The 18,583-nt window shown below is 36.0% G+C and overlaps 1 protein-coding gene across 1 annotated transcript in view; it reads right to left on the bottom strand.

The window, feature by feature from the left end:
* The window catches only part of LOC129002524 (E3 ubiquitin-protein ligase SHPRH-like), a 28,407-nt gene extending 12,111 nt beyond the window's left edge, over nt 1-16,296 (bottom strand). Inside the window, exons 1-10 of the mRNA XM_054430392.1 lie at nt 15,902-16,296; nt 15,131-15,240; nt 12,866-13,696; nt 11,298-11,420; nt 10,132-10,363; nt 9,365-9,623; nt 8,143-8,245; nt 7,199-7,331; nt 6,854-6,963; nt 5,236-5,373 (exon numbers count right to left, since the gene is read on the bottom strand). Of these exons, the coding sequence (XP_054286367.1) occupies nt 5,236-5,373; nt 6,854-6,963; nt 7,199-7,331; nt 8,143-8,245; nt 9,365-9,623; nt 10,132-10,363; nt 11,298-11,420; nt 12,866-13,696; nt 15,131-15,240; nt 15,902-16,118 (2,256 nt within the window). The 5' untranslated portion in view covers nt 16,119-16,296. The remainder of the gene's footprint in view (nt 1-5,235; nt 5,374-6,853; nt 6,964-7,198; nt 7,332-8,142; nt 8,246-9,364; nt 9,624-10,131; nt 10,364-11,297; nt 11,421-12,865; nt 13,697-15,130; nt 15,241-15,901) is intronic.
* Nucleotides 16,297-18,583: the final 2,287 nt, after the last annotated feature.

Genomic DNA, 18,583 nt, shown 5'->3' with positions numbered 1-18,583 from the left:
ACGTACCCAAGAGATGGACTATTTGCCTATTGGCTGTATGGTCCAGCGATTGCATCACACGGTGAGTAGGAACTATTGACTATATATATAGTCAATGGTAGGAAAAGAAAGAGACACATTGGAAAATCGAGTTTAGCATCATCCGTAAACCTCTGTTACAATCACCTACTGCAGTTGTGATTCTTTTACTTTACACTTTACACAACCGCCATTGAAGCGCCGTCACTGAGTGGAAATCTTGTTTCTAAGCTATTGGCGACGATCGTTATTAAATTTAAGTTTCCCACCCGTATACAACACTGATTCAAGGTCTTCTTTCTTGTTATCAAAACTCAAGAACAATTTCATACACTAAAGAATTTCTGGTTCCTGACCTGGATGATACCTAGTTATTAATTTCATTTACGGTTACACTATTACACTATATTATTGAACTTACGATTAATTTAATCCGTTATGTAAGAAAAACGTTTTTAATCTCACTTCGTTGAGATTCGCTTTCAAAATGTGATCGAAAATGGTTGCGGTATTTGTAAACAACATTTGTAAACATATCAGTGACAGCTAGAAAAAATAATCTTGATCCGAACAGCTGTTCGTTATTTCATAGATGATTATGTGATAAAAATTGGACGAAAACTTTAAAAAATCGCACAAAACTGCATTTTTGAACGTCCGTAATTTTATTTACAAAGTAGTGAGACCATATTTTAATGGCTAAAGACACTCTCACCAATCCAGTAAATACATTAAAACGACTTGGATCTTGATAGGTACTCTCGTTTTCCTGGAGAAGATTGCGTAAAATGCCATCTTGAGTGTTGCAGACAGACAGACAGACAGACAGACAGACAGACAGAAATTTAGATGAGACTTGTTTCGGCTTCCTTAATGTATAAAACGTAAAAATAACCTAAAAATTTATGATTCTGAGCAATGTACAGACAAAACTCTAATTTTATTTATATAGATACAAAATTCTAATTTAATTAACAGCTGTCAAAATAAAACAAACCGATTTGATCAATTAACACTCTTCCATTAGATTGCATTGAACTAGTGTGTTCCAACTACTCTTCTAGACTCTTCTATTCAGGTGTTGCAGTGTGTCGTTTTGTACTTATACCCTAAAGAAAATGCTTAGGCAAAGTTTCAACCTGACAGGGGATATTTGAGGAGATTACCGAGATCAAGAATATACCTTTTTTTGTAATTATAGTGATAACATGTTTAACACTCAATACTAAGACTGAAAGAATTGACTGAAACACAAGAACATAACACATAACACTAGAAGTCGGTTAGAAGTGATCCAGGAAGGATACAATCAACGATTGATTGATGTGTTGAACAAATTATAACACTGTTTGTTGATTTAGAAATTAAATATTGAAACTTTAAGGACAATAGGCAAGATACAATTCATAATGCTTATACAGCAATGTGTTCAATCCAACACAAGGCTAAGTATTAATAAAACCATTGATAAAACTAACTGAATATGCGTATCCATAGAAACATATATCTTTCATTACAATACACTTAACCCAAAGTAAAGGAAGAACAAAAATTCATACATGAAAAATAAAATTGTCAACTGTAAGCGTAAGCAATCATTCAAAAGAAGGTATACAAAAGGGGCTGAGCAAACTTCACATACACTGGACAACGTTAGCTGAAATCAGAAACCTTGACTCAGAAACAGCCTCCTGCACAATCTGGTAACCTGCTATTGATGCGAAACACCAAGCCATGCCTTGCCATGGGTAAGTTTGTATTCATTCAGCAGTATTATGTGTGTAATTGTTCCATTTATATGTGTTGATGTTATTGTAGTTTTATTTAATTTGGTGTAGAAACTTTTGAATTGATTCTTTGCTAAGTATTTTGCACTAAACTTTTTTGCTCGTAACTTTTGCTCATCAATCAATACCATTGCAAGCTCTAAGTTTTGAAGGTGCTAAATTTAATATAAGATAAGAACTTTAAACCATTGTAACAAGGTTTTTATTTGTTGGTTACTATAGGACTGCTGAAGGACAATTTAGGAGACCTAAGCTGATAGCCCTACAACCACACTATACCTCGGGCTGGTCCCAACTCTCTTGCAAGATCCCACCATTGCTGCTCTGGACGATTGTTAATATCTAACCACAAGACCTGGGAAACAAAAGATAAGTACCTCCTTGCTGTATTTTAAATCATAGTTTTTAGAATAACATTTTAGTTGTAAAACCCTGATCATAGAGCAGAACACCATGATAATCGTCGTATGACAACTGCCTCAATGTGGGTGTTGTCCCGTGTGTTGCAGAGTCGTCTTCAAGTTGCTGGGACCAGTCTCGGGCGATGACAGGCAGCCAGGCAACATTACGCGGTAGCAGTCGTTCTTCCGCACCTAATAATCGACGTATGACAACTGCCCCAATGTGGGTGTTGTCCCGTGTGTTGCAGAGACGTCTTCCAGTTGCTGGGACCAGTCTCGGGCGATGACAGGCAGCCAGGCAACATTACGCGGTAGCAGTCGTTCTTCCGCACCTAATAATCGACGTATGACAACTGCCCCAATGTGGGTGTTGTCCCGTGTGTTGCAGAGTCGTCATCAAGTTGCTGGGACCAGTCTCGGGCGATGACAGGCAGCCAGGCAACATTACGCGGTACCAGTCGTTCTTCCGCACCTAATAATCGACGTATGACAACTGCCCCAATGTGGGTGTTGTCCCGTGTGTAGCAGAGTCGTCTTCAAGTTGCTGGGACCAGTCTCGGGCGATGACAGGCAGCCAGGCAACATTGCGCGGCAGCAGTCGTTAATAGTTTTAGTTGTTTTTTTTTTAATCTGCATTATGTGGCTGTTATCCAGCCTTTACATACCTATGAAAAGAGAGTTAACGGTTTTTGTATTGTTTCAGCTCATGGCTAGAAAATGTTTACCAATAGTCCACTGCGAAGGAGATGACTGAGTGTTTAAACAGAGGAGGAACTGTAGATACGGCTTGACTCAACATAGAAGGCTACATCGGTTTTCCAAATTTGTCCTAAGATGTGGAGAAGAGATGAAGTCTGCAGCCAAGATTTGCTGGTATGCAAGAGAGCAAACCATCATTGTATCCTGGTTGATTTGTAGAACATGAGGGTCTTCATATTCCAAGCAAAGGAAAAGTTGCGGTGACAAATCCTTTTACCCAAGGTGATTGCAGTGAACAGAAAGCTAGCACCCAATCCCAAAGTAACTAATAAACCTTGACTCAACATAGAAGGCTACATCGGTTTTCCAAATTTGTCCTAAGATGTGGAGAAGAGATGAAGTCTGCAGCCAAGATTTGCTGGTATGCAAGAGAGCAAACCATCATTGTATCCTGGTTGATTTGTAGAACATGAGGGTCTTCATATTCCAAGCAAAGGAAAAGTTGCGGTGACAAATCCTTTTACCCAAGGTGATTGCAGTGAACAGAAAGCTAGCACCCAATCCCAAAGTAACTAATAAACCTTGACTCAACATAGAAGGCTACATCGGTTTTCCAAATTTGTCCTAAGATGTGGAGAAGAGATGAAGTCTGCAGCCAAGATTTGCTGGTATGCAAGAGAGCAAAACATCATTGTATCCTGGTTGATTTGTAGAACATGAGGGTCTTCATATTCCAAGCAAAGGAAAGGTTGCGGTGACAAATCCTTTTACCCAAGGTGATTGCAGTGAACAGAAAGCTAGCACCCAATCCCAAAGAGGCTGTAAAGATACAACTGCAGCTACCTAACAAGGCGACAATATTCATTGTGGATTGAACAAGATCGCTCCCCAACTGCAGCCAATCACAACAACAACTATGGATGAGGTCACAAAATGTTTCAGTTTGTAAATTGAAAGAAACCCAAATAAAATTAAACGACCAGATAAAATTATTATGAACCACTCATTTGTCATATCGATAGAATTTACTTGACACTGGATTAAGATGTACTTTTTATAAGTATACCTTTTAATACATCAATAAATTCTTGTCATTTTTTATATGGTGAAGGAAGAAATCTGATGGTAAATACCTTATGTTTATTAATTTAGGAAAACGAAATCCTCTTTGTTTATTTTACACTTTTTTGCAATTTTTTTTTAATTTAGAGCCAATAATAATAATGAATTATTAGAATAAGGAACTTGTTGTTACTTTAACTTTATGGAGCAATGTATAGTATCAGTTTAAAATTAAATACTTTGGACGGACGTATTTTTCTGGTTCGAGTGTATTTTCTAGTTCAGTAAATAGAATTCTATACTAGTAATTGGAATTCTTTTGGGGCTTTGGTACAATTAAAACACTTTTTCCCAATATCGAATGATAAATGATGGTGTGTAAATTGATATAGACTACAAAGGCAGATACATAAATTTATTTTTCATCACTCCATAACGAAAGTAACTATTTTTGATAACAGCTGACATCAATGAAAGTAGTCGTTTCCCAAGCTCTAATTTAGGGCAAGGGAAAATCGAACAGCTGATTTTTCCTTGCTAAATTTACTTTCCCTCGCTCTTGATTAGTTTTCCATTTACTCAAACATAAATAAAGACGCCCCTAAGTTAATTATCTACGCCCCCAAGTGTTTTGTTACGGTTTGATTTAATGATTTTCAGAATCAGCTGTACATATTATTTAGTAATATACTTAGGTTTCCTTAGAAGATTTTATTTTATTTTGATGTTCAAACAAATTAATTGAGACATGAAATAGTTGTAAGATTACCGAGGTCTGTTATTCTGTGTTTTGTTTATTTTTGCGTCGTGATGAAAAGTATCGTTCATAACTTGTACTGAAAGTTATTTTCCAGCACTTGCTCCATTATTCTCATCCTCGGTTTTGCCTCGTACGTGAAAATAGCTCTCACATCGGCTTCGCCTCTCACGTGAAATTGGGGTTTCCTGTGTGAGGCGAAGCCGAAAAAAACCTTAAGCGTGCACAAGAAAATGCCACTTCTAGTAATGAAATATATTATTTTATCTAGTTTTCATTTCTTTTGCCTTTTTGCTTTTTTTAAATAAAACTGTATGCTAAAATCATACATCAGACGAACAGCCAACATGCACATGAACATTATATGCTGCAGGGATAAACTAGAATGAATATAAAATGAAGTCCATTTTAAACAACTATATGATTTCTGAATATGTAATCAATATTGCCATTACAGTATTCACTTATGTCCACTGTAGGCCTACACCTTATAACAAATACTGCCACCTACCGGAGCCTCCCGTTTGCCCAAGTAGCGCAGCTCCAATGCTTTGACATCCTCTCTCAGTTTTTCATCCCTCAATGTGGGAGGTACTCCCTCATACCCACCGTCCAGCACCTCTGCTAGATTGTGCATTGCGTGAATCCTCTAGAAAACGAAAAAACAAAATAGTAAAACAAAACATATGCCAAACAGAAATCAGCAATAATTCTGTCCAACTGTCTATGTCTACACTTGACAAAGTCCCCCAGAAAACCAAATATTGTACTTCTTTTGTCTTCTGTGTGCTTTAAGGCCTGTCTGGACTTTTTATGAGGTTTACGAAAGCTTATTACCATTCTACAAGTGACAATACTAACCTGGAGCTTTTCCTTGAAAAAAAAAACGCAATACCTCAACAATGATAGTTTAAACTTTAAAGCAATTGATATTTTCACGGTCATTTTTTTGGTGTAAAGGAATTATTTTTGCCTCCTTTAATATGTTAGGAAAAAAGCCTGATACAAACGAAGAATTTGTCATATGGAGATGACATACAATTTTGCTGATGTAGGTTTTTACAGCCTTTATTATTGTTACAGGAATTTCATCATGCCCACTGGAGTGTTTATTTTTTAAAGATTGAATGATTTTTTCCACCTCCCTTTTAGTGATCGGTTTCAGCTCAAATTTTGGCTTTACAAACAAGTGGTTGATAAAATCAGCTTTCACATAAGCCGTCACATTCTGATTGTTACAATTTAAATTTAAATCTGTAGACACGTTGCTAAAACAACCATTAAACATATTTGCAATTTTACCAGGGTCTAAAATTGTTTCTGAATTTTGTTTTAAAATTGTATTTTTTAATGGTTTCTTGTCATTTTCCCCAAATTCAGAGTTGATTATATTCCAGGCGGTTTTCTGAATGTTTTAGGAATTTTCAATTTTTTTTATATCTGTGTTTAGCCTTTTCTTAGTCAGCTGAATAATATGCTATTGTTTCATCTTTAATTCTTTAGTAAGTCATGTAATTTTTTTATTTCCCTTTGTAATCAAAATTTTTGGAGCCTGATCAAAATAGAAAGACAAATTTTTAAAAAAGACATCATACTTTGTTTCTACCCAGGAATTATAGACATCGAACCAAGATATGGCTACATGTTAGTCGGGAATGTGAGCTATCATTATACCAAATTTCAACCCAATCCGACCAGTAGTTAATGCGTGATTGGACTTCAAACAAACAAACAAACACACAAACTATCACATTTATAATATTAGTACCGGTATATGATTCTTGATCTGAAAATTCTCTGGTCTATATGGCAAAATGCTGCATAGGCATAAAAACCTTGGAGTCATATTTTTGATGGAATGAACTCTTTGCATATGACTTATACTATTAGCTAAAAAATAATTTAAGTTTGTGAAAGTAAATATAGTAATTTTATTTCGATAATTGTAGATGAGAAAGGAATCAAAGGTGTAAATACTGCTTTGCAGATAGTGCACATCATTCAATGGCACTCTTACCACCCCTTGCACATTATACTTTTGTAATAAAAAATATGCTATATAAAGTGAACTCTGTCCAGCCATTAACATCCGATACAAGTACGGTAAATGAAGTAGGGTTGTAGGTTACCTGCAATGAGTCTATCTTGAGCCTCCCGCTATGTTCCTGCTCCAGATGCAGCACGGTACGATAAGCATTCACTGCATCAGCCCACTGGTTCAGTATGATGTGTAGTGCACCTAACAATTCATTGTGGTTAGAATAGGCGAGTAACACAAATAGCAAAGATGAGTGTACTCACTTTACTACCTTTCTTGTAGTAGCGAACAATGGTACTCGTTAAATTTAATGTTTCGAGAATAAATCTGACTAAGCACTCATTCAACCAATCAGGCAAATTGAGATTTATTTAATCTGCAGGTTTGCTACGGCGAAGGTATTTTAATTTGTATACCTCAATTCAAGAACACATACCCATGCCGTTCAATGTAGCTACCAGTTGTCGCAAAGCTTGTTCAGAGTCCAGCTTAGCATTAGTGACCATCTGAGCAACCAAGTCATCCATCGTCATGGTCTTCTTGAATGACACAAACTTGCCTCTCACAGCCTACAAACAATTACAACTGATCAATCAAATCTGTTTTTTCCGCATAAAAATTAGTTAAAACTGCCTCATAACATATTGTTTTCAATCATTTGTATATGAATATGACTTAATGTAATATGGTCATGACATAAGGGACACAGAACGAGAACACTATATAACATTATATTAGAAGAAAACTCTCTCTTCTTAGTTGAAAATGCTGTCAACAGTGAAATATTCTAATGTTTGTATATAAAGTTTAACGTTTTGTGTCTCTGGTGCCAGTTTGGACTCTTTCCCATTCAGGTAAGCCTGATATCCTCACAAAAAATCTTTAAACCCTAGGCCTTATATCATATCACATCCTTGATTATAACATTAATAATTTTGAAAAAAAAAACCCAATACATTTATACATTTTTAAATAGTTATTTTCCAAGGTATTGGGTCTGATGATGATTGATGAGTCCAATTGAAATCAATTACCACTAAAATCTTTTACATTTTAACTGTCTTGTTAAAACAGTAGGCCTAGTCTATAAGTGCAAATATGTTTCAACAGTTGGGACCTTTTCCGTTAATTCACTACCACTAGTTTTTAGAGCAATAGATTATTAGCAACAGAAGTGGTAGTGAATTAAACTTTGGTTAGGTTAGGTTAGTATAGAGTTCAGTATAGTGTTAGAAAAAACCTAACCTAACCTAACCACATTCCACTAGTGGTAGTGAATTAACGGAAAAGGTCCAAGTGTTGTTCTGGTAAAAAAAAAATAGCCAATATAAAAAAACATATGATAGAAATGTATTGATACTGGTAATGCAGGGTACCCACCTGAGGATGCAAACACGCCTGACGTAGTTTCAACAACGGGTTCAGAACACTACTGATGAGCTTACGGTCTAGACTCTTGAGAGGAATATTGAGATCTCCAAACCTGCAACAGATCATTGTACTAATAAACAACACTCTTTACCTTGAATTGTTAAATTTAACTGTTCACAAATGCTTCAGACCAACATTGGAATTTAAAATTTACAATTTTTTTGAATTTTCTCCTTTACCAATAATCATACAAAAACCCTTTGATATACTTAATTATGTGTTTTTTTAGCCCTTTATTTCTTTAGAGAGAAATTATGAAATTTTGTGTTTTGGGGGTCAAAATGAGAAATACCCCCGCCGCAGCAAACCTGCAAACTAAGTGAATTTCCATTTGCCTAATTGGATTTACACTAAAATTTATCCTTAAAAATTCACATTTATCACCTATTTAAATAGAATTAGTTTAACGAGTAAGTTACTTAGGTTTGCTGCAACAGGGAGGATAAAAAAGTAATATAATGGTTTAATTACCTTCAGTCTCCAGTTCAAAGTAAGTCGATTAATGCATTAATCGACTTACTTTGAACTGGAGACTGACTGAAGGTAATTAAACCATTACCCTATATTAGTTACAAACCAGTTCAGGGGCAATTCCACATCTTATGATGTCAAAACGATAAAAAAGTGTTTTTGTTGTAAAAAATTATGCGCATTATACTAAATCAATATACTAAATTATTTGTTTTTTTTAATCTCTACAAAATGGTTTGTAAAGAAATTGTGAAATTTTGTGTTTGTAGGGTCAAAAAGGTGAAAAACCTATTCTTACCCCGGGCATAAAACACCCCATAAACCCCCGTTCCCATAGTCCGTTCATGCCGGTTCGCGAACTCCTTTGAATAGATGTAGGTTTACACGTTTATACCAAATTTCATCAAAATTGGATCATTTTTGGCTTGAGTTATCGTGCTAACGGGTACATAGGCTATATAGATAAATATTAAATATATATATTTGAACGAATGGTTTTTTGGCCTCTGGGGTTCCTAATCGGTTCCAGGCTTAGGTATTACCGTGCCACCTACATTAGCTACTTCCCTATAGGGAAATTCGCTAACAAGTCAATCGTGACATTTTAGATGAGAATAACCCAAATCCTTGAAAACTATGTGTGGGGTTTTAACGAATCAAGATCAAGAATTAATACACACAAAACTTATATTGAATTCACCTGGATATTCTGTTGACAAACTGCTGAGAGCACTCTGTGTGAGTGCACTTGTAGAAGTACTTCTCTATCTTGAAGAAGTCCAGTGTGTGAGTGACAACAGTCTGTGGTGGAACACCCACTTCTGCCAACACATCCTTCATCTGCGAGCGCCACAACATCCGCGGCACCAGGCGTAACAAGGAGCGCCAGTCTTGGTGCATCAGGGCCAGGAACTCTGGATACTGTGAACCCGCCAGGAACTCCATCAATCCAACCAAATCTAGAAAGGATCAAGGAGAATGATCAAGACTTGAGAAATCGTACGAAAAAACAATAATGAAAACTTGTCTCATATACACTTCTACCTTGGAAATGAATACATATTATTAAATGCATTAATTTACTTCTTTCTCAAGGTAAACTTAGGACTTCAGTCCTTTCTTACAACCAACGAACCAACATCAAACTTTTTAAAAATTCCAGTTAAATGAATCTCTTGTCTGATTGTTACGCTATTCTACAAAAAAATTTTTTGGGAGTTAACCCCTTATCATATCTGGGAACATCACATTAACTTTTATATACCTATCTAAAATTAGTACTGTAAGTGTGAGGAAACCTTAATAAGCCGAGAAGTGTGTCGCGAATCCTAATTTAGCTAGTATAGCTTCTATTGCCATTTGAAATACATGGTTTAAGGATGCTCCATACTGCATGATGAACCTAGGATTGGGTATAGTTTGTATTGTCTACTACTTTGTATTCTCTAATCGATTGACAACTAATACCATTGACGGCCTTCTGTATCGGAGTGCCGGTGACTGCCCACTTGTTGATTGCAGAGAACAATTTGGCCATCTCGGCTGCCCTACAGCTCGACCCCTCAACCATCTGTGCCTCGTCCAGACACAGACGCCACCACTCGACAAACAGCAACGGTGATGTCGGGGCAAAGAACCGCTTGGCGTGTCGCAGCGACCGGCTCACTGGTTTAGTGTAGTTCAGCTCCTTGCTCAGCACCTGCATCATACATTTGAGCTTAAACCAGTTTACCAGAGAATTAGTGATTACCAAGCTGTTTAAAAGTGCTATGGGCTTAGTGATTATATAAATAAGCCATATTGTAATTGGCTATGACAATTTAAAAACAATGGGATTGAAAAATTATTTATCTTTTTTTTAATAAAATTTGAACATAAAAAATACTACATTGATGAAGGTGTAAAAGAGTATATCTTAACATTTGGTTTTAACCTAGTTCATTTCTATCTGTCCATCAATTATTGTCACTTTTTACTGCATGATTTCCATTGCATTAAACTTACATTTAATTGATTGTACACATAAAATAGTTTAACATGCTTGCCAACTGTCTAAAATAGATTCCTATGAGAAAACATGGGTTGTAACTGAATAGGCTCCAAATAAAGGGACTTAGAGAGGTAAATACGTGATTTAGACAAATTTTGATATTGGTCGAGATTAATAAGCTCTTATCTAAACCATTGACTGTAATTTTTATACCACATTTTAAAAATTGGCTAGTATAATATTTACATTCTCTATAGTAATTGAGTAAGAATTGGAAAATATCCAAGCCTACAAATTTAACACATAATTATAATGAACCAATAACTTATCATGAAAAAAGTAAATTTAACACAAAAATGAAACGACAGGAAAACCTAGTAGGCAACTAGGCCTTCCATAATGCCTTCAATGGTCTCTCAATGACAAATAGAGGACTTTTTCTGTTGGAATATTGTTAATACAGCGGACTTTTGTACTCAAGGGGGATACTTATTTTATGTTGGGTAAATGAGAAGCTGAAATCATCTTTTGTTTAGATTCAAGTGTATGTGTGTATTTGTCAGAGCTAAAAATCATTTAAAATTTTATAGTTTAAAGATACTAGTCACAGATATTCATTAATAGTAACTAAATAAAAACTTACCTCGTATGTAGTTACAATGATGTCGTAAGAAGCCAAGTCATGAGGCTGAATGTACCCATTAACTCTCACTCCCTCATACACAAGCACTTTCAACTTCTTCTCTTTATCCACATGTTTTTCAATCTAGACAAGTTTAATATAACTTACTATTTCTGATTAATATACACATAGGCCTACCTAAAATATGAAGAAATATTGCAGTCTGTGATCAATAAGCCTACCTACTAACACAGACTATAGACCAATTAAATGTTAAATGTGTTACTAATTAAATACAAATAGGCCTTTGAATTTTAATACAGGTAACATGTTTCTACATATATTGTGCTAAAAAGCTATAAAAAGCTGTAGGGTGGTTTAGGGCTGGCGCCCACTAGCCCAAACACGATCACTACTAGAAAAATACAACACATCGTAATGGGGCGACGCGCACTACCCTCGACTTGTCTCTGACCCGACCAGTACACCACTCAACCCCCAGTAGACCTATATCAATCAAACAGTATGCATTTGTTTTTTGTTGTTTTTTTTGTGGTTTGTGAAGTGACTTCTTTAGTAAAATTTTGCAGGTTTTTGATACTGAGAGTTTTATTATGGCTATTAAAGAAAGGTCCTGTTTATGAGATCTATCAGCAAACTTCCTTCTTCATCCCTCAGTTGGCATAATCTACTGATTATGTAGATTATGTCAACAGAGGGATGAAGAAGGAAGTTTTCGAGATCACTCTGATGTTTAATGGACGTGAGAATGCTACACATTCAGTCACTTCTTCAACATTCATCTTGACGCTGAAGTTTGGTAAACATTCGTTGCCGTGGTCGAGTCGTGCTATGGTCGCATGGTGAATGACAACGACTGGTTGGGCGTTTGTCGTGGTCGTGCTAGTGCGCGCCGGCCTTTAGTCAGGTGATGATGCATTATTAAATTAATTAGGCCTACATTAAATTTACGTTTTTTTTTTCTCCTTAGCTTCTAAGGGCAGCGTAACAAAGCTTCAAATTACTAAATTTGCCTAACTAATATTGCTTTTTAAGCTCTACAAAATGGTTTATAAAGAATTTGAGAAATCTTAGGCTAAGTTTTTAGGGCCAAAAATGGGAAAAACCTATTGTTAAAATAATATGTATAAAATCCCCTCTAAAACCCCATGTCTGATCATGCTGGTTTGTGATCTTGTTTGAATAAATGTAGGTTTACACATTTAAGATTCCATAAAAAAATCTGATGACTTTTGCTTAAGTTATCATGCTAAGGTACATCTAAAAAATTATGAATTTGAATTAAAAGATGTTTTTGGCCTCTGGGGACCTCAATACAAAAAAGTAAGTCAGTCCCGGGTCCAGGTTTAAGAGACCTACTGTAATAAGTTAACTTAAGGCCTCCTTATATGGGAATTCGCTAAAATCAAACAAGCAATCTTAAAACTTATCAGGATTAACAGTTGATGATCAAATCTTAAAATAACACTCGCAAAGTAGCAAAGCTAAACAACAAACATAGCCTACCCCACAATAAACCAATTGACTTATGCATATATAATAAAAAAAGTTGATTGAACTCTACACACCTCACTGATCCACTGTTGTGATATAGCCTCAGGAGAGATAATGACCGTCCCGCAGGAGGGGACTGGCGGGAGTGTGGTCCAGCAACGGAAACAACAATACTCGTAGTCCGCATGGTCCTTGTCATACCCCACACAATCACAGTGTTGCCACGTCTCACACTTGGGACACTCCACCACCTTGTCTGAATACACATCCATCACACAACAACACTGGAATGATGACTCTTGGAACCTCTTAGTCCGTCGCATACCCACACTGCTTTCTGCCAGTTTCTCTTCGTACCAAGCTTGCAAAACCATTTTAGTCGTACGAGCCTCCGCCTTGACAGCAGCTTGTCGCCTCCTCTTCGGCTTCGGGGCAACCCCGTTGTAGCAGTAGTTGACGATTACATCATCAATGATCGACTCCACAGTAGATTTTACCTCTTCAATTTCTGCTTTTCTTTTTCTAGTTTTACTAGGTTTTGGAACCTCTTCCGGAATGTCAAATCTGACACGTTTTAAAGAAGCAGTACCATCATCAGTTTTCAATGATTTTAAATTCAAATCAATAGATGTAGACTTTCTACCTCTTTTCTTTCTGTCTTTGATCTGCTCCTCGTTATTTTCCTTTTTAGAATGAGGATCTTCTAAATTTTTTGACATTTCTTCTAAAGAACTCTGTGGTATAGGCCTACTGCCAATAACATCATTTAGGTTTTCCGTTTGCATACTCTGACTATTAATTTCAACAGTTGATTTTTCATCATTTTCAACAATTTCCATTTCTGAAACTTCTTTTTTTATATCACGCTCTTCGTTTATACCACATGGTTTCAAACGTTCTTTGGCCTAAAAAATACAAAAAGGATTTTACTCACCTTAAACTTACAGATTTAAAAAAATATAAGTAGGCCCTAACCTAGAGTAAGTTATTACGAGTGAGCCTTTATCCGGTAATAAGGAACACAATATTGAATAACTCAATGAACATGGCGGCAGTATTAGCCCCTTATATTTGCATGAAATTGAGGTAAACTGTGTTAAGTTATATAAATTTGTGACGGATAAAAGAATCAATAATAAATGTACAATGATGTACCCTACCTTTACTTACACAATATCATGGATTATACCTTCTCAATGTAAGAAAATAGGATTAGGAATATTAAGAAAAGAAAATTAGAGAGGTGGGATGGTAACTGATTGGTCTGAGCGATGTGATGCTGTGGAAAATATTATGAAATCCCATTAGGCTACAGCACCTGAGAAGAATAAAAACATAAACAGAACCTTTTTTCTTAATTCCTTGTGTAGTGGTGAGGAGACCAAGATACTTTGGTACTATCCGGAGGCCACCCTTATACAGCGCACTGCGGCGGTTATGTTAGGTTGGGTTATCATAAATATGTTTGTAGAGCTTTCCTTGTTTCGTTATGAATTGAATGATACCAGATGAAAAGAATCTTACTAATGCCAGCCAAATCCCCTACAAGTAGGCCAAGGTCAGGTCTTTGACCGGAGCGTGCGCATCACCTGTAACTGCCTGTATCTGGGTCAGTGTCCTGCCTGAGTGATGACTCATCTGGTATCATTCGATTTATAACACAACAAGGAAAGTCCTAAAAACATATTTATGATAACCCAATCTAACATAACCGCCGCAGCGCGCTGTATACTTACTTGGCGGAGTAAATGAGCCAGCTAGCAGCGGCGATGCATTAATCTCAATCCTTGCCGACATCGCTGCCTTCTGCGAGGCAGAACTCAAAGGATAATTGTAATTGTGTCAAATTTGTACAGTAACTCAATTAAAGTATGTTCTTTCCAATTATGTAGCTATTTTTGGTCTCCGGTAAACATATCCCTCTAAAATATGTGGCCTCTGGATAATACCAAAGTACCGAGACCAATTAAATGTATCAGGATACTAACTTATTTCATAATATGTTGGTTTGTTAATTTCATTTAAGTTAAGTAAGTTAGATTACTGATGCCTCTCTAGATTAATTTTTCTTAGTATAATTTGTCAATATACCTATTAATTAAGTTAGATATTTTTAGGATAGGTCTGCATAATGTCTGTTAATCTTGAACTATGGTCATAATTTATTTTCCCATTCATAACAATGATTTTTCATTGGTGCAATGTAGTGAGCAACAATAAAGAATCTCTCCATCCCAGAAGAAGGGTCATTGTAGTGGATCACCTCTGTACAAGTAAAATTTTGCTGTGTTCTTCTTTCTAAAGAATTAGCTATATCTTATCTTATCTAGTGTACTTACGTCATCTAGTTGTCTGGGATTTGAAAGGATACAGGATATCACTTCAACAGTTTTTCCTAATCCCATTTCCTCAGCTAAAATACCTCCCTTTGGTAGCAATATAGCAGCATCTAAAAATGAATGAATCATAGGTACTCAAATAAGAAAGTGCAGGGTAGTCCTATATCCAGGGCCGCAGTACTTTTCTGACAATAAAAAATATAGTTTCCCAAAATCACCACCAGGGTCATTTAGAACAGGACTTTTTTCCACCTATTTCCTGCTGGATAGCGACACTACTTTACCGACTGCAGCCTTGGTAGTGATGCTATCTATCAGAATCACTTAGTTGGCTACTAGGCCTATGTCCAAAGCCAGTTTTATTGCAGAACATTGCCAACCAGGGTATAAGTTAACTACTATCGTTTTTACTGTAATTCAGTGTATCAGCGGCAATGTTACGCATTGGCGAGCGTTAGTTCAGCTCCTGGCGCCGTCCCGGCATCTAACGGTCAGCAGCGAACGTGTTAAGGGGGATTTTATATATTAAAGTGGGGTAGGCCTAAAAGTTAATGGGATTTTCTTGAGCAGATTAGCAAAATTGTTGTCTTGCTCTTGAAGAAACAATGTTAACAAGTTCCTATGGAAGAAACCCCAGATGCAACTCATTTAGGCTATTTCTATAGGTTAGGCCTAGCCTACTTAGCTAAAACTAAAAAAACCAAGGCCTATTAAAATGAGTATGCAATTTATATACGTTGTTAAACATTCAATGTTAGCCTTCATACATACCTGACTTGGAACTATTGCCATCCAATCTCTCATAATACGTAGGGTGGATTTCTTTCATCAACATCCAATTCACAGCTTTGACCTGATATGGTCTCAGAGTCGGCAAAAGATAAGGATGTTGAGGATCAGGTAAATCACCAGGAAATGATTCTAAACTGTGGAATTGTTTAACACAATCGTAAATTTCAATTACCCGCTGCCTGTTAGTTGTCAACATTTTCAAGAATAGGCCTAGGCTTAATATCCTTCGAGGTAGTTCACAGTAACTTAAAATTATAACTTTTGTTCAGAAAATAACAAAGATTTCATGTAGGTACCGATGGTTAAATAGACTAACTTACTGTTAATTTAGACGAAAAATACGAACATAGACTACGGACCTACATTACAGTACAGCTAATGCACCAAAATTAATCAACAATAACAAAACAACAAACAAACAGTAAACACTAAACAAACACTAAAAAACACAAACAAACATGGTTGTGTGTTGTGTTCTGTTGTGTTTGTAAAATGTAAATTTTCGTTTTCTTTTGTTTACTTCTGCTTCTGCTCCTGTGTTCTTCTCTTTCATTCGTTTGCTGTAGGCAAGCTTTGTGAGCTTACAACAACAAGTGATACAATAACAAGTGAGCTTACATGCTTATACTAAAAAAACTCAATATAAATATAAAAGTTGATTAATTACCTTAGTATGAAATTGAAGAGGTTTGTTTGGTTAGGTTAACCTAACCAACCAAACGATATATCGAATGAAATAATTGAATAAAAATATCTACCAGTATCAATATTTTCATTCGATTTTTTGACAACAGGATATGAAAGTCCAAGGCGCCTTGATGAAAGTCTATACCCAGTTGGGTAAAATGTTATCAAAATATGTCAATGAATAAGCAATAAGCAAACTATACTTTAATACAACATATTATCATTGATAAAACATACTGGTTAGTCTATGATATTATGCATGGCATTAATTGAATGGGGATGAGTGCCAGAAGTGGTGGCTCGCCTTAAAATTTGAGGATCGAAGTTCAAAACAAGATCATCATTAACATATGCCATAGATAAAACATACTATACCTAGACGCCTTATGACTTGGGCTGTCAATTTTAATGATTCTATAATAGACTAACCAACCAACACGAGTTGGCATCTCATATCACATTGTAAATTTCGAAGCTAGTTTTTCGTGTCTAGTCCATGTCCGGTGACACTGATTGCTAGTGTCAACAAAGTTTTGGTTTATATAATTTGAGGGTTAGTTTCTAGATATATTTTTTTCGTTACGGTTTGGTTATAATTAGCAGACGAGTTATCATTTATTATTAGATCGTTTTATTTATTAAACGAGGTTTTAAATTACTTAAATAACAAGAAACAAATTGTAAACAAAACAAGACAGTGCAACCACTGACTGAGCTATTTAGCTTACTATGAGTGCACCCAAGTGCACAAGACAGAAAACTAACAATTAAAACTGGCTTCAGCAGATTCAGCTGTTCGACAATTAAAGATGAGAAATCTACTAAGTGAGTAGGCCCATGTTTTATCTATGCTTATCTAACAAAAAGTCGAACTTAAATATTTCATGAGATCAGGTTTTAGATCGATTCCTGGAGTTAGTTAATAATTAACTCCCTGCTTGTGTTTTTTTTTTTACGTAGAAGATGAAGGAGACAAAAAAAACGACGAAGAATGTGGTTGCATGAAATATTCAATCCTTGCGAGAAAAAACAAGAATACATTTTATACTTTATTTTGATGAATTTTGCATGGACAAGTTTTTAACTTCTTCAGGATGTTATAATATTATAACTATGTCAATTAATAACACTATAACCAACAATAACAAACAAACAAATAACAGGCATAAACCATTAAAGTGTGTGAGCAGCTTATTCAAACAAGTGGAACTACTCCACTCCGCAGTGCTATCCTGATAATTAGACCAATTAGTATATACCAAGGCAAAATGTGGTTCGGATTCCACTATAAACTGGTAGGTCCCTTAGTTGCCATTATCTGTATGGGCTATTAATTAACAGCTGTGTCTAAAGGAATGTCAGCCTTATAGTCACTACCTAACAAGACTACAAGATCGCGCCGCTCATGCAACACTCATCTTCATTCATACATGGCTTAAAATACCTACTTTGTATGGTCGCCATTTAATAAGAAAGTATTCAAGTATTTGTCCAAAATACATCAAAATATCACACTCTAACTTACAGTTTATGATAGAACGGTGTCCGGGAATAGCTTAGCCAGCAAATACAAATAAAATACAATGTTAGTGTTATCATGGATAAAAACGTACATACTCCTCAAAGAGTATGTTTTATCTACGGTGTTATCGAATTCATTTGTACAATTGTATTTGGAGGCATTTAAATTAATCTTTTGGTGCAACGCTAAGCTTATGGCTAACGGCTAACCGGATTTCCGTGGCTGGAATCCTCAAAGTTCAAGGCTCCCAGTGCTTTCCTACTGCACCTCTTGCTGGGGCCAGCAAGGCCTGATGAATGAGGGATTCCCAGACCAAGTACGTACCCACCTGATGAGGTTTTGCTACACCCTCGTAAAACCCTGTCAATACCGTCACAGACGCTTTGTTTTATCATATAAATATAAAAGGTTGGTCTGTTATAATGAACTTTATTCGTTAACCTCCCAAGTTC

This window comes from Macrosteles quadrilineatus, unplaced genomic scaffold (genome assembly GCF_028750875.1).
Source record: "Macrosteles quadrilineatus isolate MER2022 unplaced genomic scaffold, UCM_ALF_1.0 Scaffold_9__3_contigs__length_116548681, whole genome shotgun sequence".
Taxonomy (NCBI): Eukaryota; Metazoa; Arthropoda; class Insecta; order Hemiptera; family Cicadellidae; genus Macrosteles; species Macrosteles quadrilineatus.
This window is presented reverse-complemented; position numbering and strand designations above follow the sequence as displayed.